Genomic DNA, 24,313 nt, shown 5'->3' on the forward strand with positions numbered 1-24,313 from the left:
GTGTGAAAATCAGTCGAACAAATTATCGCATAAACGCTTGTTTGTTCTTCAATTGAAAAGCACATACTGTACTTGAGTTTTTGATGGGTTTGGTTTGAGATTATTGGTCTCCTAGTAGTGAGACAAAATATCCAATGCTGAAGTGAGATTGTGAAGTGAAGGTTTATTTACATGTGATATTGTCATACATCCAGGTGTCTTCTGGGCAACGGACTAGGACTTTTCCTAGATGGCTGATTCTCTCACTCCAATAGCACTATTGCAACCTCAGTATTATAGGAATCGTTACGAGTTCATCGGATTTGAAAAGAAAATGGTAAATTATACTAAGACCCACGAGAGTTGGAGAGTGACGTTTAGCGCCACCGGCGAGAAAAAATTGACTAACGCTGCTCGAAAATGGTCTGTTTTATGGCAACGATAACAGAGATGCCACATTTAAGGAAGCTATCGCCACGTGGGTTGGCTTGCTCTCAGTCGCGTCTGTGATATTTGGAGAGGTACTGTGTTAACTGTGTTAGTTGTTGCTGCTTTAGGTGTTTACGTATTTGTTTTCTGAATATTATTTTCTTTGTTAGTTTATTTTTTGTAAGTTAATCAGTGGGTAGTTGTACAGTTCTATTCTGGTTTAAACATGTGCATTTATTGAGGTTGTTGTCAGAACCTAATGATTTTGTTAGTGATTATTGAATCTCATATTTATCGGCAATGACTTGTTCTGTCTTAAATACTGGAATGATTAGCACGATCTTAAGAACGAGTCAAAGTTTATTGAATTGTAGCTATAACACAGCTTACTTTGTTTTCGCCGCTCAAATGTCAGACTCCAAATCTCGTGGGCTCAACAAGTATTATGTCATAGAGTCGAACTGAATTTCTAACTGTTTTCTTTCCTCGTTGTAGCTGTACGAGAAGTACCCCTATTTGTACAATGTTCTCAACACGGCCCCACCGGACGATCTACTCCGCCGTGTACAGCGAGACCGCATGAGAACTACCTACCAGGCTGACTACTGCAAGGAAGGCCAGCTTTCTTCAGATCAGTATGACCAGCTACGGGAAGCTCTTCAGGCACATGCCAACCCTCCGGAGACACAAACAGTGGCACTACCTGGAGCTCGAATAAGACCAGGAATGCGCAATCCACTACCAGCTCCACCCCCCGGCGAGAAGGGGGGGAAGGGTGGCAAGGGTGGCCGGGGTAGTCCTGGCGGTGGTGAAAGTGAAGGAGGTAAGCAGAAATACAGTACGTCATGTCATGTTACAGATTTATTTGTGCCGTACACTCACTTGAAACACTGTCAGCAACTGACTGGATATACAGAATACAGGCAACATGCTGATTATATATTACCAATATACTCGGGGGGCGTAAAGTATGTGATACGGCCCCCTCAAATAAAATGTAAAACCTACGAATAACCAATATACATGGAATTACAGCAGATAGATAATATGCAATATATTGTCAACTTTTACTGTATTTGCTGTGTGAGACGGAGCATTGTCGTGTAACAAAATCACTTTGCCATGTCTTCTGGCCCATTCCGATTGTATTTCTATCAGTGCGGCACTGGAGTGTGTATCGTAGAGATAGGATAGGAAAGGTGGGAGGGGGAGTTTTCATTCTGGTGAAAGAAGAATTTGTAAGCTACGAAAAAGTTAAAGATGAGACACATCAAATTCTAGGTGTAAGGCTCATTTCTAAAGATAATAGGCAACTTGATATATTTGGAGTGTACAGATCGGGAAAGGGTAGCACTGATGCGGATTCGGAATTATTTGATAGGATAGTCAGCTATGTGGGAAACGACATGGAAAGAAATGTGATTGTAGCGGGAGATCTGAATTTGCCAGATGTAAATTGGGAAGGAAATGCGAACGACAGGAAGCATGACCAACAAATGGCAAATAAGTTAATATGGGAACGACAGCTGATTCAGAAAGTGATGGAACCAACCAGAGGGAAAAATATCCTGGATGTGGTGCTGATAAAACCAGATGAGCTCTATAGGGAAACTGAAGTAATAGATGGTATTAGTGATCATGAAGCTGTTTTTGTGGTAGTTAAAAATAAATGCGATAGAAAGGAAGGTCTTAAAAGTAGGACTGTTAGGCAGTACCATATGGCTGATAAAGCAGGTATGAGGCAGTTTCTAAAAAGTAACTATGATCGGTGGAAAACGGTAAATAAAAATGTAAACAGACTCTGGGATGGGTTTAAAGAAATTGTTGAGGAATGCGAAAACAGGTTTGTACCTTTAAGGGTGGTAAGGAATGGTAAAGACCCACCTTATTATAATAGAGAAATAAAGAGACTAAGAAGGAGGTGCAGACTGGAAAGAAATAGAGTTAGAAATGGCTGTGGAAGTAAGGAGAAATTGAAGGGACTTACTAGAAAATTGAATCTAGCAAAGAAGGCAGCTAAGGATAACATGATGGCAAGCATAATTGGCAGTCATACAAATTTTAGTGAAAAATGGAAGGGTATGTATAGGTATTTTAAGGCAGAAACAGGTTCCAAGAAGGACATTCCAGGAATAATTAATGAACAAGGGGAGTGTGTATGTGAGGATCTTCAAAAGGCAGAAGTATTCAGTCAGCAGTATGTAAAGATTGTTGGTTACAAGGATAATGTCGAGATAGAGGAAGAGACTAAGGCCAAAGAAGTAATAAAATTTACATATGATAACAATGACATTTACAATAAGATACAAAAGTTGAAAAGTAGAAAAGCGGCTGGAATTGATCAGATTTCTGGGGATATACTAAAGACAATGGGTTGGAATGTAGTACCATATCTGAAGTACTTATTTGATTATTGTTTGGTCGGAGGAGCTATACCAGATGAATGGAGAGTTGCTATAGTAGCCCCTGTGTATAAAGGAAAGGGTGATAGACATAAAGCTGAAAATTACAGGCCAGTAAGTTTGACATGCATTGTATGTAAGCTTTGGGAAGGCATTCTTTCTGATTATATTAGACATGTTTGTGAAATTAATAACTGGTTCGATAGAAGGCAATTCGGTTTTAGGAAAGGTTATTCCACTGAAGCTCAACTTGTAGGATTCCAGCAAGATATAGCAGATATCTTGGATTCTGGAGGTCAAATGGACTGTATCGCGATTGACATGTCTAAAGCATTTGATAGGGTGGATCATGGGAGACTACTGGCAAAAATGAGTGCAATTGGACTAGACAAAAGAGTGACTGAATGGGTTGCTATATTTCTAGAAAATAGATCTCAGAGAGTTAGAGTAGGTGAAGCTTTGTCTGACCCTGTAATAGTTGAGAGGGGAGTTCCTCAAGGCAGTGTTATCGGACCTTTATGTTTTCTTATATATATAAATGATATGAGTAAAGGAGTGGAATCGGAGTAAGGCTTTTTGCGGATGATGTTATTCTCTATAGAGTGATAAATAAGTTACAAGATTGTGAGCAACTGCAACATGACCTCAAAAATGTTGTGAGATGGACAGCAGGCAATGGTATGTTGATAAACGGGGCTAAAAGTCAGGTTGTGAGTTTCACAAATAGGAAAAGTCCTCTCAGTTTTAATTACTGCGTTGATGGGGTGAAAGATCCTTTTGGGGATCATTGTAAGTATCTAGGTGTTAATATAAGGAAAGATCTTCACTGGGGTAATCACATAAATGGGATTGTAAATAAAGGGTACCGATCTCTGCACATGGTTATGAGGGTGTTTAGGGGTTGTAGTAAGGATGTAAAGGAGAGTGCATATAAGTCTCTGGTAAGACCCCAACTAGAGTATGGTTCCAGTGTATGGGACCCTCACCAGGATTACCTGATTCAAGAACTGGAAAAAATCCAAAGAAAAGCAGCTCGATTTGTTCTGGGTGATTTCCGACAAAAGAGTAGCGTTACAAAAATGTTGCAATGTTTGGGTTGGGAAGAATTGAGAGAAAGAAGAAGAGCTGCTCGACTAAGTGGTATGTTCCGAGCTGTCAGCGGAGAGATGGCGTGGAATGACATTAGTAGACGAATAAGTTTGAATGGCGTTTATAAAAGTAGGAAAGATCACGATATGAAGATAAAGTTGGAATTCAAGAGGACAAACTGGGGAAAATATTCATTTATAGGAAGGGGAGTTAGGGATTGGAATAACTTACCAAGGGAGATGTTCAATAAATTTCCAATTTCTTTGAAATCATTTCGGAAAAGGCTAGGAAAGCAACAGATAGGGAATCTGCCACCTGGGCGACTGCCCTAAATGCAGATCAGTAGTGATTGATTGAATGCGTGTTTTAAATTGATCATTTGTTGGCGATAGCGTTGTGCATTAACGGTTTCGCCGGGTTTCAAGTGTTCTTAGTACACAATACCGCTCTTGTGGTCTAACAGCGCTCGAACTGTTTTTCACATTGACATCACCACGTTTAAATTGTCGAAACCATGTCTCATATGTTCTAATGAATGGAGCGTGTTAACCATATGTTTTTACCAGCAAATGATGACTTTCCACAGTCTTTTTCTTTTGACTAAATAAGAAAAGAAATGTTTGCCCAAATGTTCTTTTTCAGACACAAATGTCGACATGATCACTGAACGATACAACACAGACGCTAGTGTTTCAATCAATCACTACTGATCTGCATTTAGGGCAGTCGCCCAGGTGGCAGATTCCCTATCTGTTGTTTTCCTAACCTTTTCTCAACGTGTGTGTGTTGGTAGGTTAATGTCAGACAAACAAACTGACGCACGTGTTAAATTTATACGCTGCGTAGTGTTCGCTGGTGCCATATCTTAGTGAAACTGTAAAAGACTTATGCATACACCTGGCACACCTACTTACTAGCATTATCCATCGTTGTCGAATAAATGTGTGATAAAAGTTAAATGTTCGGCAAACTTTGTGCACAGTACGATGTCACATGCACTACACATCAAGAAAGTATCATTTTCTAACTAAAATATATTTTGGTATCAATTTTCATTATCGTAATTACTTTAAGTAATTTGGTGCAAGTCTTTTGTAAGGAGAGTGTCGCGGTGTTGCGAGAGACGGGAAGTACAAGCATTGTTTACAGCTGTGCTGTAATAACTGCTGCTGGATGGCAATTCCTCTACGTACAAATTGTAAAACAAACCATTTAGACTGATTCTACAAAACTGCTTTGACCGTTCCCATGCCGAGTGACATTAGGCTAGATATACCGGAGTCTTCGGAGCCCCTTAAAAGCTCGAGTCCGCCCTAACGTTACGCCCCTGAATATACTTGAACATACAGCTTCATGCAGACGGACTATTAATGTGCAGTATCTGAAGATCATGTGAAATACCCTTTAACTGACCAGCCGTTTCTGTCAAATTATTATCGTCAACGTCGTTGGTTGCCTTACTCACAATGTTATTGTCCTCATCACTCTGAATACTGCTTTCCAAATCAACCTTTATCGCAACCCTCCTGAGTTACTGCTCCGTTGATGTGCCGCAGTACAAGAAGAAATTTCTTCTGTACTTCACAATACTCCAAGTAACTTAGGCGTACAACACTTTTATCAAATTATTCAAGTTCGGACACAGTCCACGTTTACATGGAGTTACGTCCTTACTTCTCACACTGCCTGGCGATGTCTTCTTACCTCTGCTAACAAACTTAACAGTGCCATATCTGAAATACTTTGCTGTTTTCATGAAGGAGCGACAACAAGTGAATGGAGAGTTGCAATAGTAACCCCAGTGTACAAGGGACAGGGTGATGAACATAAAGCGGATAATTACAGGACAGTCAGCTTGGCATGTGTTGTTCGTAAGCTCCGGGGAAGCATTCTTTGTGATTTTATTGGACATATGTGTGGATTTACTGACAGGTTTGATAGAATTCAGTTCGGGTATAAGAAAGGTTCCACTGAAGCTCAACTTGCAGGATTCTAGCAAGATATAGCAGATATTTTAGATTCAGGAGGTCAAATGGACTGTATTGCTATCGACCTATACAAGGCTTTTGATAGGGTACATCATGGGGGATAACTGACGAAAATGAGGGCTAGTGGACTGGACAAAAGAGTGGCAATGGGCGGATAAAATTCGAGAAAATAGAACTCGGAGAACTAGAGTAGGTGAAGTGTTATCAGATCATGTAATGACTAAGAAGGTGTCTCACAGAACATTTATGTTTTCTTACGTATATACATGATATGAGTAAAGAAATTGAATCACATTCAAGGTTTTTTGCGAGTGGTGTTCTATTTTCAGACCGTGCAGTTTTGTACCTTAATTAAGGCCATAGTCGGTACCCTCCCAATCCTTATGTAGCCGAATACTTTTGATGTGCTAGTGTGACGTTAAAGCACAGTCATTTCACATAAACCTAGACTCAGACACATAGACCTGTGTAAATAGGGTATAAAATGTTGTTACTACCGAGCTCGATAGCAGCAGTCGCTTATGTGCGGCCAGTATCTGGTATTCGGGAGATAGTGGGTTCGAACCCCACTGTCGGCAGCCCTGAAGATGGTTTTCCGTGGTTTCCCATTTTCACACCAGGCAAATGCTGGGGCTGTACCTTAATTAAGCCCATGGCCGCTTCCTTCCTAGTCCTAGCCCTTCCCTGTCCCATCGTCGCCATAAGACCTATCTGTGTCGGTGCGACGTAAAGCCAATAGCAAAAAATGTTGTTACTACATGGACGAAGTGCCCGTTTGTTTTGTGCCCTCTGTGATGTTTTTATTTATTCTTTTTCGTTAAAAATGTAATGAAAGTGATCAATTTTTTAGGCCTGCTTATAAATTAAAGCCTTTTTTAGTCTTTCCGCGTTTCAGTCATTCAGGTTATACTCTAAATCGGGTAGATTAGTGTCCTTTGACACTGATAGAAGGCCTATGTGTAGCTGAGATAGATCTCTTTCAATAAGGGGTTCTTAGTCTCTTTAACTTTATTTTTTTTCTTCAGGAGTAACTGAACTGCCGGACCGAGTGGCTCAGACAATTGAGGCGCTAGCCTTCTGACACCAACTTGGCAATTTCGATGGTGCTCAAATACGACAGCCTCACGACGGCAAATGAAATGAAATGGCGTATGGCTTTTAGTGCCGGGAGTGTCCGAGGACAAGTTCGGCTCGCGAGATGCAGGTCTTTTGATTTGAATTCCGTAGGCGACCTGCACGTCGTGATGAGGATGAAATGGTGATGCAGACGACACATACACCCAGCTCCCGTGCCAGCGAAATTAACCAAGTATGGTTAAAATTCCCGAACCTGCCGGGAATCGAACCCGGGACCCCTGTGACCAAAGGCCAGCACACTAACCATTTAGCCATGGAGCCGGGCCTCGTGACGGTAGATTTACTGGCGCGTAAAAGAACTCCTTCTGGACTAAATTTTGGCATATGGTCTCCGAAAACCGTAAACGTAGTTCGTGGGACGTAAAGCAAACAACATCATCATTAGTAACTGAAGCAAGCTGGCCGTGCGATTAAAGGCGCACAGTTGTGAGATTGCATTCGGAAGATAGTGGGTTCGAACCCCACTGTTGGCACTACTGAAGATGGTTTTCCGTGGTTTCCCATTTTCACACCGAGAAAATGCTGTGGCTGTATCTTTATTAAGGCCACGGCCGCTTCCTTCCCACTCGAATCCCATCGTCGCCATAAGACCTGCCTGTGTCGTTGCGACGTAAAGCCAATTATAAAAGAAAAGTAACTGAATTGCAGGAAGGTCAGTTTCTTATGCTTTTCATTCGCCCAACTTTCCAATTTTATGAGACACAACAGTACTTTATACAAAATTCCCCATTTTCTCTCAAAACTGGAACCTGAAACAGAAAAACAAATTCCATTTCTGAATTCAGCAGGAAAATTGCTTTCACAAACACCCACTAGTTCTCAGAAAAGTATAACCCTTTAACGCAGTGTTGAAATCAGATCTGATGAAGCTAATGCTTCCTACTGTGCAGAATTGTTATGGGGTCTATTTCGTAACATTAGGACAAGGTAGCTGTGTTTGGGGCAATGCCTCCGCGAAAGCTGACTCCCTACTAGACAGCGTGTGAGTATTCAAGTCATCACACCAGACCGCTAATTACATTATCACTCTCTCGTGGTGACAGGACGATACTACTACGCGGTCTCATTAGCACGGTCGGTTCAGTCGAACTTGCAATGAATGAGAACACAGGTTAGGAAACACCGAGTTCAAATGAGCGTAACAATGGATAAGTATTCAGTTCTCAACGCTACAATTCCCAGCTACAAAGAGAGGTACCAGCAATGAGACATCTCGGTGAATGGCCTCATGGCTAGAGCCCTGAACGAATGCGGATATCCGCGAATTTAATGTCTTGGCGGATGCAAACTGTATGGTAGTGCGGATAATTTTGCTGACAATTTGTAAATAATGTTATTAATTTTCACTCAGGTACGCCCTTATTTTTGCTTGTGGTTAGGTGACCCTTGACATACGAATGGGAGAATGGTGATATATAAAGAGCCTTGAAACCATGAAGCCGTAAATCTGACGTAAGCCTAACTGGCTCCTGCCCGCAATTAATGGAAGAAACAAAGGTCAATAAGTCGGTAGTTGTCGCAAGAGAAAATCCCTCATATACCTGTGATTGCGGGGGGCTAGTGCCAGGTAAATGGCCTACTGGGATCTATCCACTTCAGTACTATGGGTATATCCATTTGATGAGGATGCGGGTGCGGATGAAGATAACATTCTGTATATCTGCGCAAAGCTCTACTCATGGCAAGGTATAGACCTAGAGGATCATAGAATGGTTAGGTTTGAAAGAGTGACGGAATCTTCACTCTGTTACCAGAGGCGTACGCAGACATTGTTTTCGGGGTATTAACATTTGAGGATTTTTGTAAAATAATGTCGGGTGCACATTGTGAAATTAGAAACACAAAATTAAAACGTTCAAAATAACACAATTATTCAGTCAAGACATATTTGTATTCATGTTGATGTTTACAATTAATTTTTTGGCCAGCTTATGGATTTTATTTTCTACAGTCACACGTTCTTCTTTGTGTATATACAAAAGAGCTAACGCATTCAATCTTTCCTGTGCAGTCATATTCTGCAAATATTTTTCAAAAAATATTTCAAGGATGAAAATTGCATCCTGTGTGGCAGTGGTAAGACAGCAAACAGTGTCAGTACTCAGGGAAAATATGACTGTCGCAAAATGTTAAGTGCAGAAATGAAGTCCATTGGTTCAGGATGATTGCTTTTAGAAGAAAAACTTATATAAGATATAATAATTTATATTTATTAATGGAAGCATCAACATATTGTAGTTCAAATGTAATACTCTTCCGACTTACTTCCCTATACACGTTCCTCCCCGCCCAACACGCACTCGGCATACTCATGCGCCTAACCTTACAACAACGCTCTCCCTATCTTCTACAGTCTCCTTACTCTTGGTAACTCACTACCCGATATCGACATATTCACACATTTCGCATCCTTTCAACAAGAAAAAATAAAAATAAAAATAAAAAATCTTGGAAAGAATCGGCAGCAGAACTGGCTTAAGAATTTCTGCAGAAAAAACAAAATTTTTAACAAATATTTGGGATGCACCAACATTTCTGAAAACAGATATTGGCCAAATAGAGAGGGTAAAAAATTCAAATATCTAGGGGAAATAATCCAGGAAAATGGTTTAGAAAAATCTGCAGTAGAGGAGAGGGTACATAAAATGGAGAGAGCTTATGGTGTCACCAAAGATATCTACAATAAAAGATGCCTATCCAAAAATGCAAAAATAAGGCATTACAACACAGTAGTGAAGCCAGAATGCCTATATGCAAGCGAATGTCTGGCATTAAACTATAATTTAGATAAACTAGAAATACTAGAAAGGCGAATTATGAGGAAAATATTAGGCCCACAAAACACAGCAGAAGGTTGGAAATTACGAAGTAATGCTGAAATATATCAAAAAATAGAAAATATATCAGATGTAATGAGGAAAAGGAGACTTATGTTTTTTGGACATTTAAATCGAATGCAAGATAGTAGATTAACCAGTAAGATTTTCAGATATTTGTGGGGTAAGAAATCAACGACAAGCTGGGTCAATGAAGTAAGAAAGGATTTAGAAAAAAACAATATAACAACAGAAGAAATAAATAATAGAGAAGGCTTTCGGGAAAAAGTATTGAAAATAGAAGGATTCCAAGGTAGGAAAGTAAAAAAGACTGGTTCAAAGTGGTCTGAAGACAGAAAGAAGAAACATAGTGAACAGATGAAAGCGTACTGGAAGAAAAGGAAAGAACAAAGAAGAAGGAATTGAAATTGGCACGTGGTACTCTGGTGGCCCATTCGAAAGAATAAAAAATAAAAAATAAAAAATAAATTAAAAGTTTCCTTTGAAGTCCACTCCAGGTTTCCATTTTCTTTTGTCCATCCAACCCCCGACTTTTCTTCTTCCTAATTCTGTAACCGACACTTGCTAGTTATAGTGGCCATTGTTGTCACTTTGTTATTGTTAATAGTTGTTAATAACTTATTGTTGTTTATAACTTTGTTATCTCTTATACTTATTTAAACATTATTATTATTATTAGTATAAAACGGCCCTCCATAGGCTGTATTTAATAAATAATAATAATAATAATAATAATAATAATAATAATAATAATAATAATAATAATAATAATAATAATAATCATGGTATTTGCTTTACGTCCCACTAACTACTTTTTAAGGTCTTCGGAGACGCCGAGGTGCCGGAATTTAGTCCCGCAGGAGTTCTTTTATGTGCCAGTAAATCTACCGACACGGGGCTGTCGTATTTGAGCACCTTCAAATACTACCGAACTGAGCCAGGATCGAACCTGCCAAGTTGGGGTTAGAAGGCCAGCGCCTTAACCGTCTGAGCCATTCATAGGCTCCATAGGCTGTATTTAATAAATAAATAAATTAATTAAATAAATAAATAAATAAATAAATAAATAAATAAATAAATAAAAAGCAAAACAATGAGCTACTTAAAAATCTTCATTTACGTGGTTGTCACAATTAATCACTAAAATTCAAAATTTCATGGGGAGGATTTATCCCCCCATTACCCCCTCCCCCCACTCTACGTTCACCCCTGTCTGTTATAACCTTATATCGTATACTTATCCTAAACACCCCAGCATTCCTTCCCTCTTAAGTTTCATTACCGATCTACTTCTACCAAACCCGCAAACGAGATCTTAATCAGGCTCTGTGCTAAGTAGGGCTGCACCCATTCACCGATCAGCTGGCTATAGTAAGTAATTCGGTGTCTCCGTAAGCCGCACCTAGAAATTAGGAGCCAGTTTTTAAACCTACCATATATACTCAGTTAAAATAATTTAGTTTCAAGACCACTGTAGTTACAAAAACCTAGTTGAAAGTTTTTAAATTTGCTTTATGTCCCAGACACAGACAGGTCTTATAGCGACGGTAGGATACGAAAGTGGGAAGGAAATGGCCTAGTTTTAATTAAGGTACAAGTCCAGAATTTTCCTGGTGTGAAAAGAGGAAATCTCGGAAAACCATCTTCAGGGCTGCCGACAGTGAGAGTAGATAAAGTCACGGGTTCGGCGGCCTCCACCTCCACCGGCCCTCCGCAGAGACATCCTCCTCCTCCTCCTCCTCCTCCTCAGGCCCTCGGGAGAGGCCTCCTCCTCCTACTCCTCAGGCCCTCCTCAGAGGCCTCCTCCTCCTCCTTCTCTCCTCCTCCTCAGGCTCTCCGCAGAGGCCTCCTCCCGCGGGAAATTTGAATTTTGGCGCGTGATTTGAATTTGTAATCAAAGCCACGTGCTTTTTGACAGCTGTCATCCGCCATCTTTAAACAACAACGCATCGCTAACCTTAGTACTGCTATCTTAACGGCGCAAAACCTCAACAACAACAATGCATCGCTAACCTCAGTGCTGCCATCTTTAGGTACATACCTTTAAAATGTGGTGGCGGGCAATTTCCACGTGCTTTTTTAACAGCTGTCATCCGCCATCTTGCATCGCTAACCTTAGTGCTGCCCTCTTTAGCTACTTACCTTTGAAATGTAGTGGCGGCAATTTGAAAAATTTCACGTGCTTTTTGACAGCAACCATCTTTAATCAACACAGCACCGTGCTGCCATCTTTAGCTACTACCTTTGAAATGTGGTGGCGGTAATTTCCACGTGACAGCTCTCATCCGCCATCTTGCATCGCTTACCTTTGTGCTGCTATCTTTACGGTACTGCGGGTAATTTAAAATCCACGTGCTTATTGACAGCTGCCATCCGCCATCTTGCATCGCTTACCTCAGTGCTGCTATCTTTAAGGTACTAAACCTTATCGTGGTGGTGGTGGTGGAAAATTTAAAATCTACGTGTTTTTGACAGCTGTCATCCGCCATCTTGCATCGCTTACCTCAGTGCTGCTATCTTTACGGTACTAAACCTTATTGTGGTGGTGGTGGTGGTGGTGGTGGTGGGAAGTTTAAAATCTACATGCGTTTTTTGACAGCTGTCACCCGCCATCTTTAATCAAGAGGGCAACGTGCTGCTATCTTTACGGCACTGCGGGTAATTTGAAAAATTCCGTCAGCTGCCATCCGCAATCTTTAATCAACAAAGCATCATGCGCCTATCTTTAGCTACATACATTTAACATGTGGTGGCGGCAATTTGAAATTTTATCCAGCTGCCGTCTTTAATCAACAGAGCACCGTGCTGCTATCTTTAGCTACTAATTTTGAAATGTGGTGGCGGGTAATTTGAAAAATTCCGTTAGCTATCATCATTAAACAGTAAAACTTTAATGCATTCGCGGACCTAACCTCTCATCTACCATCTTGAAAGAGACTATCCTTAGTTTACAACAAGATGCTCCCTCCCGACTTTAGTTACCACTTAGAGGTTACTACACAAGATGGCGGCGGCTGTTATAGCCTCCTCTTCCTACTCCGCCTTCTCTACCTCCTCCTCCTCCTCTGTGAAGGCATAGTCGATCATGCATTGCTAAGGTGTGAGTGTGCAGCGATAACATCATTGTGCATGTTTAGACTTGCGGATTACAAAAGAAACATAACAAAACTAAAATCGAACACTGTATTCAATGTTGTTAACTTCAACATGTGATTAGAACATTGATTGATGTGTTCAAAACACTAAATAAGAGATCAAGACTAGAATCGTATACTGTACTCGATACAACATGTGTTTAGAACATGTCAAGGAATAACTTTGTTCTAAGAAGATCAGATTGAAGCATAACAAGACTAGAATCGATGTCGTTAACTTTAACATGTGATTAGAACATTGATTGGTGTGTTCAAAACACTAAATAAGCGATCAAGACTAGAATCGAACACGGTACTCGATACAGCATGTGTTTAGAACATGTCATGGGATACCTTTGTTCTAAGAAAATCAGATTGAAACATAACAAGACTAGAATCGAACACTGCACTCGATGTTGTTAACTTCAACGTGTGATTAGAACATTGATTGATTGTTCAAAACACTAAATAAGTAATCAAGACTAGAATCGAACACTGTACTCGATACAACATGTGTTTAGAACATGTCAGGGGATACCTTTGTTCTAAGAAGATTACAAAAGAAACATAACAAGACTAGAATCGAACACTGCACACGATATCGTTAACCTCAACATGTGATCAGAACATTGATTGATGTGTTCAGATCACTAAATAAGTGATCAATACTAGAATCGAACACTGTACTCGATACAACATGTGTTTAGAACATGTTAGGGGATACCTTTTGTTTTAAGAAGATCAGATTAAAACATAACAAGACTAGAATCGAACACTGCACTCGATGTCGTTAACTTCAACATGTGATCAGAACATTGTTTGATGTGTTCAGAGCAAAAGTACAAATTCAATGATTTGCTTAGTGCGAAAATAAAAAACTATAGAAACACACTATGCACATACTGTGTAGCTAACTCGCTTAGTAAACGATATAGCAACACTTCAAGGATTTACCTAGTACGAAAATAAAAAACAACTTAAAGACCTTACCGCGTAGCCAACTCGCTCGGTTACACATACCGCGCAGCTAACACGCTCAGTAATTGCAAATACACGGGTAATCGACTAGAACACTAATATACGTTATGTAAAAATAAAAACCATACTGCGTAGCCAACTCGCTCGGTCACTCGTTTATTAATTGCAAATACATCACAACACGACTAGAACACTGATATACGCATACACGTTACTTTTTTTCGAAACACACGGACAAGAATGTTGCGAGATAATACACCCGACATACTTACATGTTAAAAGGGAGGATGAGAAATAAATAAATAGTAATAATAATAATAATAAATAAATAAATAAATTTTTTATATGCATGTTGTCTCCTCCAAGTTGTAAGACGAAATGGGAGCAGTACTGTGAGTTTCTGCTATGGCTTGCTTAAACGTGAACGGAAGTGGCATGTTACCTCAGCAAAAAATACGCATGACCTTGTTCCTGCATACACGCAAGTCAGACACTTACAGAAATAAAATGATAGATACCGCGATTCAGATCCTGGCAACTTATTATCTTTTGCCGTCAGGAAGGGCATCCGGCCAGATCCTTATGTTTCTTGTAATTACACGTTGTCAGGAAGACTAACGATCGCGCAGGAAAGGGCTAGGAGCGGCTAGCTACCCCCTAGCAATTGCTATCTTCAGGGCTGCCGACAGTGGGGGTTCGAAGGCCACTCCAGTATCACAAAGGTGAGGAAGAACGTGGAGGGGTATTGTTGAAGGCCACTCCAGTACCGCAAAGGTGAGGCAGGGAGTGAAGGGGTAGTGCTGAAAGCCACTCCAATACCGCAAGGGAGCGGAAGGGAGTGAAGGGGTAGTGCTGAAGGCCACTCCAGTACCGCAAAGGAGGGGAAGGGAGGTAAGGGGTATTGTTCAAGGCAGAGTGTGTGTATTCCTATATATCCACCACTGTGTCCATTTCAATCACAACAGCCTTGTAGCGGGCTGTCGACCTGCAGCATTGTGTTAAGTGAGGAGGTGGGGGACGCCATGGGACACCGTTTCTGTACATGCGTATACCAGTTACACTAAATATTCATCCACAAATAAGAGCTGAGTGAATAACACAAAACGCACTCATGAGCAATTGAGTCAGAGATAGCTGCCGCAGTGGGGAAATGGCACTGTACTTGTCCAGGCAAATGAAATGTAACCGTTGAACTGTAAATTAAAATTAGTAGTCGGATGTCCCGCTCGATGGCTAAACGGTTAGCATGATCGCCTTTGGTCAAAGGGGTCCCGGGTTCGATTCTCGGTAGGGTCGGTAATTTTAACCATTATTGGTCAATTTCGCTGCCACGGGGGCTTGTGTATGTGCTGTCTTCATCATCATTTCATTCTCATCACAACGTGCAGGACACTCAGTAGTCTGATTAGACAAAATGCAATAATAATAATAATAATAATATTGTATGGTTATTGCTACGATGGAGGTGGATGTCGTCTGCTGAAGTTCTCACCACGATTAATTGATCTGAGAACTGGACAAAAATCCAAAGAAAACCTGCTCGATTTTTTCTGGTTAATTTCTGACATTGGCTGATGTGCTTGACGTCATCGCGATTACAGTGATTCCGCCAAATTGACTGGCTGGAGTGTTTTAAGCTACAGTTAACCAAGTAGATTTTGAGTTTTCTTTCTTGTTAGTTCTTCTACTTGCAGTCCACTTAGTAAAGAAATATAATACTAATCGATTTTTAGAGACGATAGTGTTTTAACCTACAATCTTTTACCATCGATCTACATTTAGGACAGTCACCCAGGTAGCAGATTCTCTATCTGTTGTTTACCTGGTCATTTCTTAAATAATATTCGAATAATTTGGAAACTTGTTGAACATCTCCCTTGGTAAATTATTTCCATCCCTAACTCCTTATCCTATAAACGAATATTTGCACCAATTTTTCTTGTTGAATTTCAACTTTGTCTTCATATTGTGATCTTTCCTACTTTTAAAAACACCACTCAGACTTATTCGTCTACTAATGTCATTCCACGCCTTCTCTTCACTGACAGCTCGGAACGTACCACTTAGTCGAACAGCTCATCTCCTTTCTCCCAAGTCTTCCCAGCCCAAACTTTGAAGCATTTTCGTAACGCTACTCTTTAGTCGGAAATCACCCAGAACAAATCGATCTGCTTTTAAATGATTTTTTCCAGGTCTCTAATCAAGTAATCCTGGTGAGGATCCCATACACTGGAACCATATTCTAGTTGGGATCTTACGAGAGACTTAGGCCAATATATCCTCTCCTTTACATTCTTTATACAACCCATAAATACACCCATAGCCATGTGCAGCGAGATCTGTACCCTCTGTCTACAATCCCGTTAATGTGATTACCCCAATGGAGCTCTTTCCTTATATTAACACCCAGGTACTTAGGTAACTACTTACCGGGCGAGTCGGCCATGCGCGTAGAGGCGTGCGGCTGTGAGCTTGCATCCGGGAGATAGTAGGTTCGAATCCCACTATCGGCAGCCCTGAAGATGGTTTTCCGTGGTTTCCCATTTTCACACCAGGCAAATGCTGGGGCTGTACCTTAATTAAGGCCACGGCCGATTCCTTCCAACTCCTAGGCCTTTCCTATCCCATCGTCGCCATAAGACCTATCTGTGTCGGTGCGACGTAAAGCTCCTAGCAATAAGAAAAAAGGTAACTACTTCGAAAACACAATCATATCTTTCCTGACATGTGTTATGGGAATCTGCTGGATTTAGAATGTTGATAGAAAATACTAATTATTATATAATAAGAGATATACCTAATTTCTAGTTTTATAGACATGATACTCTATATGCTTTTGGGCTTATGCCGTGTCAAGAAAATAAGGTGAAATTCTTAACGTTTCGCAAGGAACTGTGCCAATTTGGAACGTTATAACAGAAGTAGAAAATGGTACGTTCAATCGCACCAGGTGGCCCCCAGGACGTGGCAACGCTAGCGTTCGAAGCGGAAGCTGACCGAACCATCACAATCAGTCTAAGCGGTTCACATAACGTGTTTGCGTAACACATTACATTGGCAGGTGTATGACATAGACACAAGCCTGGAATGAAACGTCTGGCGACGAGGAACGTACAAATTTGGAAAACACCGAGACGAAATGACAATAGTGAAGGGACAGGGAAGGGAACTACCTACGTAAATTCTTGATGGTTGGCAACCAGGTATTACTTAATTGATAGCCAGTGTCCCTGTTGAAATTGTTAGGATTTCTACGTATTTCCACAGCTTCCCGTATAATCCTGGACCTGTAGTGTCTAGTGTGGGTAAGAGCTGGAGCATCTTGGAACATGACATCATGACCCGACGATAGAGCGTGCTCAGCTATTGCCGATTTGGCTGGTTGAGACGAATATTACGTTCATGTTCTTTGATACGGGTACCAATGGACCGGCATGTTTGGCCGATGTATACCTTACCGCAAGTACAGGGAATTTCGTATACCCCAGGATGTAGAAGTGGGGACAATTTGTCCTTGGTTTTACTCAGACTGTGAGCAATTTTAGTGGCGGTGCCAAACACGGTTTTTATATTGTGTTTGCGGGGGACCTTGGCAATTCGATCTGTGATGTTGTGAATGTAAGGCAAGTAGGCAGTTCCCTTCATTGAGGACGCAGGGCACAGTTCCCTGCGAAACGTTAAGAATTTCACCTTATTTTCTTGACATGGCATAAGCCCAAAAGCCTATAGAGTATCATGTCTCTAAGTACGGGCCGTGAAAGCATTCATGACAACATTCTAGTTTTATGTTTGTTATCGGCGGCAACACTGACAACTAAGACGCCACGCCCTTAACTGTCAGTGCTAAAAGACGGAAGAGAAATACGAGCGTTATTCGACATGCAGGTCCCAGAAAGTACAATAATTTAAGGCTTTTCCTTTATGGACTTGTAAATTACACTGATATTAAATAATTATCTACTATCTATAGTAGGTTTTTAAGACTTTTCATAGGGGTATAGGGATTAAGTAGTTAACATTGTTTAATTTAAACAGATTGATAGTTCTGTGGGGACTCCTTCGAACCAAGGTGCGCTATATAGGCTAACCTGCAACATGTTTAACGTATCTAGATCTCCGTCTGGCATTGTCTGTAAGAATAATAAAGACCATAATTATTGAAGTCTGGCGTTTCTTCATTGTTGAATGGTTGAGCTTGCAAACAAACAAATGCCAAGGAGTGTCACACGATGTACTAACTGACTTAATAAACACTTAAACAGCTGACCAGAGACCACTCACTCGTGCCACTCCTAGGAACGCGCCCAACGAGTGTATTCTGGGTGACTTCACAGAACAAAGCTCGGTATGAGGGCATTTAGCACGGGGAAACGAATGTGACATAAGGGATTCTGCGATGTCTTGGGGTGGAATCATGTAATTCCTCTCCAGGGTAACATGACTGATCTGGTATACAGAGACAACATCCTCTAACCGGAATTTGCTGCCAATGTGGGCGAGGGCTTTACACTGAAAACGAAAACCTACAACCTGTTTTCCAGTCAATGTCCGGGTCGGGGATGGAATGAATGAAGCTCCCATCTTGCGGCGAGGATAGGAATTGTGCCGGCTGCCGAAGCCTGTCACACTCCTCTGGGGCAAAGGTTAATGACTGATGGAAGGAAGGAAATGATAGTGGAGTGTGTTGCTGGAATGAAAGGTGATAGCGAAAACCGGAGTACCAGGAGGAAAACTTGTCCCGCCTCCGCTTTGTCCAGCACAAATCTCATATGGAGTGACCGGGATTTGAACCACGGAACCCAGCGGTGAGAGGCCAACGCGCTGCCGTCTGAGCCACGGAGGCACAGGGCTTTACACTAGTGGATAATACTCGAGCCCGTCGAGCCAGAATGGTCATTCAGTTCCTTGAGACGCATGGCATAGTGCGAATGGTGTGGAGCAAGCACGGCGTGAATTGAAGAGAACCGTCCTAATCCTCCTGCTTACTCTCCAAGAGTGGGATAATCTTGTCCGAAACAAGTTGGATTATTTGTCACTGAGTATGCTACGTCGTGTACAAGTATGACTCAGTCTGATCTGCCACACAATCTATACAAATATTATAAAGAGAAAAATATTTGTATGTTGTGTATTTATTTGTAATGATAAACACGAAAACTACTTAAGTTAACCGATTTTCAAAATTCCCTTTTTTTTTTTTTGCTATTTGCCTTACGTTGCACAAACACAGATAGGTCTTATGGTGACGATGGGATAGGAAAGACCTAGGAATGGGAAGGAAGCGGCCGTGGGCTTAATTAAGGTACAGCCCCAGCATTTGCCTGGTGTGAAAATGGGAAACCACGGAAAACCATCTTCAGGGCTGCCGACAGTGGGGTTCGAACCCACTATCTCCCGATTACTGGATACTGGCCGCACTTAAGTGAGTGCAGCTATCGAGCTCGGTTTTCAAAATTATTTCACCTATAGAAAGCTATATTACCAGTGAGTAACACGGGCTGTATTTTATTTTCAAGTCAATTACAGATCCCTACAAAAATTGAAATAATGTAACCCAAGGTATAAAAAATTGCTTATAAAAGTCATTGTAGGCCAATATAGACGAACTATCAAATTTGTCGCAAAAGGTCGAAACAAAGAAGTCACATGATGCGAATAATAAGTCGGCGAGGCCCTATGGGGCCCGAAAGTCATATTTTAAGGGCCTAAAACCAACCGTTTTGGAGATATTGTCTTCACACTACCCCGCTCTAGGAATCGGATGATGAAATGAGCAGCCGTAACTATGGCAACATCAACTCAAGGATTTTACAGTAGAACACAGGCCTGCAGCACGCTCGTAGACCAAGGAGAGATTCTGCTGCACATATGACTGGGTGGAATATAAAAATATAAAAAGAATCGAAAGTATAGTCGAATCCATAGGTTATTGGGATCGCTGAGATGAACAGTGACACTCCGCATGTTATTTAAGTCCAAGTTCAGCCTTTATCGGCATGGGGGGTGAGAAGGGGTGAAAAAAGTCCAAAATTGCCCTGATTATGGATGTGTGTGTGTGTGCAACCCTCTGGGCGGGGGTGGAAAGGGAGTGAAATATCAGTCAACGTCACAATAACGAAATCTGCAAAAATTCGCTTCACTCACAATTAACAGCTAATAAAATATCTAAAAATAAACAGTCAATAAAGTGCCCGGGCACCGCCTGGTAGTAAACGATCATTTCGTGTTCAAAATCCCACATTACCAACTTTGTGCTATTGTTACGTTCTTGTTGCTTTTGCAGAGCTGCATGTTGTGTTTCTTTGTATATACCCTTCGTGATACACAGACTGGGCACAAACAGCGTGATACGGCTATAAGAGTGGAAGAGGGTTGGTCATACTGATAAAAAATTATTCAGTATCTAGCACCATTGTCATTTAATCAGTTGCTGAATTTAGCCAATCAGATCACTTCACGGGCGAATTCAAATGGGCTTTGCGAGGCGGTGTTGCTAAGTCTGCACAAGGCAAAAGACCGTCTTCAAAACACCAATCGAAGAAAATCGTCGTCAGGGGAGGAATTCGAACGCGGACCTCCGAGCTGATAGCAACGCGTGATAACAAAAAAGTTACACTATTGTTTCACCAACTGAAACCCAGGGTGTGTTTGTGTTTGCTGCTGATTTCTTGCGATCGGTAATACTGCGACTCACATGTCTTCTTCAATTGGTGCTCTCAAACTGATCTTAAGTCACGAGATATCGGATTATTTTTTTTCAAATTGTTTATCAGTATGACCAACCCTCTATGTCCACCTCTGTAGCGTAACGGTTAGTGTAATTAGCTGCCGTCCTCGGGGGCCCGGGTTCGATTCCCGGTACTGCCAGAAATTTAAGAATGGCAGGAGGGCTGGTATGTGGTTGAAATGGTACATGCAGCTCACCTCCATTGGGGGTGTGCCTGAAAAGAGCTGCACCACCTCGGGATGAGGACACGAGTTTATTGTCCGACTCGTTGGCTGAATGGTCAGCGTACTGGCCTTCGGTTCAGAGGGTCCCGGGTTCGATTCCCGGCCGGGTCGGGGATTTTAACCTTCATTGGTTAATTCCAATGGCCCGGGGGCTGGGTGTTTGTGCTGTCCCCAACATCCCTGCAACTCACACACCACACATAACACTATCCTCCACCACAATAACACGCAGTTACCTACACATGGCAGATGCCGCCCACCCTCATCGGAGGGTCTGCCTTACAAGGGCTGCACTCGGCTAGAAATAGCCATACGAAATTTTAAAAAAAAAAAACCAACCCTCTATTGCGAGAAATGAACTTGCGAATAAAGCTGCAAAGGAAGCGGTACATTTACCTCCAAGACCTGTCAATGTACCTGCTAAAGATATTTCTACCGAGCTCGATACCTGCAGTCGCTTAAGTGCGGCCAGTATCCAGTATTCGGGAGATAGTAGGTTCGAACCCCACTGTCGGCAGCCCTGAAAATGGTTTTCCGTGGTTTCCCATTTTCACACCAGGCAAATGCTGGGGCTGTACCTTAATTAAGGCCACGGCCGCTTCCTTCCCACTCCTAGCCCTTCCCTGTCCCACCGTCGCCATAAGACCTATCTGAGTCGGTGCGACGTAAAGAAAAAAAAAAAAAAAAAAAGAAAGATATTTCTTCTCAGCTACGTCGAACAATCTTGGCTTCCTGGGAATTGGAGTGGCTGGCTATCCCGACTCCCAACAAGCTGAGCCGGGTTGAGTGGCTAAGACGGTTGAGGTGCTGGCCTTCTGACCCCAACATGGCAGGTTCGATCGTGGCTCAGTCCGATATTTCTCCATTTCTGTTACATCCGTCATCCTGGCTATTTCTATTAACTACTAATACCCCGTCCTCAAGTTGACTGTAGACTGGTTTCTTGTCCCCTATCCTCGCGTTAAGATCGCCCATAATAATAATGCTTGCCTGATCATACGTACTTCTCATTCGTCTAATTTCTGTCGCTAAATTCTGAAAAAAGTCATTCTGCGCAAATGGGGAGCTCAAAGATGGATTATATATAAAAGCTATACATTTCATTCCTCCAATTGACCCTATCTAATATTCTTATCCAGATTAATTCCTTAAACTCAGATTCTAAGAGCTCTATTCTATCTTTTAAGTTGTTTTTGATAACCACTGAAATTCCGCCCGATATCCTTCCTCTATTGGATCTCCTTGATCCATATTGACTCCATACGATACACCCTTCTATCTTTAAGTCTTTCTTGTAATCAGCCCAAGTTTCTACAAGCCCAATGATATCCATTTCTTCCAGTAGCTCTTTAAAGTCTTCGTTGCCTATTTTGCTCCATACTCCTTCAATGTTAACACATGATACCTTTAACTCTAGTTATTTTTTACTTCTATGTTCTAAACTCCCTGACTTACTTCTAGTCATTCTATATTTTTCCACTTCCATTATACTTCCCTCCGGAGAGCAAATAACGTCCTTCTCAGATAGTTCTTCTGTGATTTTTAATCTACTACCTGAGCCCATCCCCTTCTTCTGAAAAAAGTCTTTTAGACTCACTGACCTACGCCTGGAAGTATCCTCAGCTCCTCCACGCGTTTCTCCCACTGTTATTTAACTCCGCTGGAAGATCTGACGTAGGCTGTTGAATCACCTGCCCGGGGTTATCAACCCGAGCATCGCACGTATACTCTGGAATCTCTTGTGTCATCACTCCTTCACCATGCACTTCCGCTGATGACCCAAACTGCTTACTTCGTTCCTCAAACATATCACCCAGATCACTGACCGTCCACGTTCTCGCCCAGGTATCTCCCATCACATGCAAGCGGTTTTCTCTTATAAATGCCCGTAGATTCGATTTTCTTGCTTGTCGTAAATGGAATTGTAGAACTATTTGCTCTTGGAGGCTTTTTCTGTCCATATCCCTTTTTATCCAAATTCTGCTGCCCTTCAAGTTCCTCGCACTATTCCTCGCCGAAACAACAAAGATAGCATTGTATAACCGAATAGCACACCACATAAGTTCGACTTCGCTACATTTGTCCTTCTCTTTATGTAATCAATTACAGAGTGAAATAACGTAGAACGTTTTTTGAAAAGGCAGGGGGCGGCGCCCAAAAACACTTCATGCACGAACCGCCACTGTTTGGGTGGCAAGAATAACGTTGAAATCACATTTCCATCAGGCTGTGCTGTTTCAACTACCGGTACTTCAATACAGGGTCGATGACAATGAATATGTCTGAAATAAGAAACCGAGTTTTCGAATAAGACTCCTCATGTTTTATAGTGACACACTTATTATTATTATTATTATTATTATTATTATTATTATTATTATTATTATTATTATTATTATTATTATTATTATTATTATTATTATTAACCCTTGTGTAATGTGTTACAGCTGCTGCTGCCCAACAGTTGACGTCGATGGGCCACTCCGAGTACATGGATGGAATTAGTCGTCTGGGAAATATGATCTTGAAGGACCGGATCCATCATCAAAAGAAAGAACCTCTCGGCAGCGAATAAAATTGACAATATTTCTTCTAGTTTGTATGTAATGTTAATTCTGACAATAATAGGTGTTAATTGTTGGACACTTCAGTTTTCTTAAAATTTTATTATGTTCGTCCCAGCAGGAAGTCTGTCCAGTAGATTGCGAGATCAAGACAGATATCAGGGACCTCACCAATACAAGGTGGTCGGAAATAAAGTGAACTGGGCATACGAGCTTTAGAGGGTTGGTCATACTGATAAATAATTTGACAGAAATAATTCGATATCTCGCCACGTTGTCATTTTATCAGCCAATCAGATCGCTTCGCGGGAGAAGTCAAATGGGCTTTGCGCGGCAGTGTTGCTAAACCTGTCATCATCATAATCATCATCTGTTTACCCTCCAGGTTCGGCTTTTCCCTCGAACTCAGCGAGGGATCCCACCTCTACCGCCTCAAGGGCAGTGTCCTGGAGCTTCAGACTCTTGGTCGGGGGATACAACTGGGGAGTATGACCAGTACCTCGCCCAGGCGGCCTCACCTGCTTTGGTGAACAGGGGCCTTGTAGGGGGATGGGAAGATTGGAAGGGATAGACAAGGAAGAGGGAAGGAAGCGGCCGTGGCCTTAAGTTAGGTACCATCCCGGCATTCGCCTGGAGGTGAAGTGGGAAACCACGGAAAACCACTTCGAGGATGGCTGAGGTGGGAATCGAACTCACCTCTACTCAGTTGACCTCCCGAGGCTGAGTGGACCCCGTTCCAGCCCTCGTACCACTTTTCAAATTTCGTGGCAGAGCCGGGAATCGAACCCGGACCTCCGGGGGTGGCAGCTAATCACGCTAACCACT

General features: G+C 41.7%; 1 protein-coding gene across 1 annotated transcript in view; it reads left to right on the plus strand.

Moving 5' to 3' along the window:
- The window catches only part of LOC136877136 (uncharacterized), a 68,041-nt gene extending 44,542 nt beyond the window's left edge, over positions 1–23,499 (plus strand). Inside the window, exons 3-4 of the mRNA XM_067150947.2 lie at positions 904–1,231; positions 23,372–23,499. Of these exons, the coding sequence (XP_067007048.2) occupies positions 904–1,231; positions 23,372–23,499 (456 nt within the window). The remainder of the gene's footprint in view (positions 1–903; positions 1,232–23,371) is intronic.
- The last annotated feature ends 814 nt before the right edge of the window (positions 23,500–24,313 follow it).

Source organism: Anabrus simplex, chromosome 7 (genome assembly GCF_040414725.1).
Source record: "Anabrus simplex isolate iqAnaSimp1 chromosome 7, ASM4041472v1, whole genome shotgun sequence".
NCBI lineage: Eukaryota > Metazoa > Arthropoda > Insecta > Orthoptera > Tettigoniidae > Anabrus > Anabrus simplex.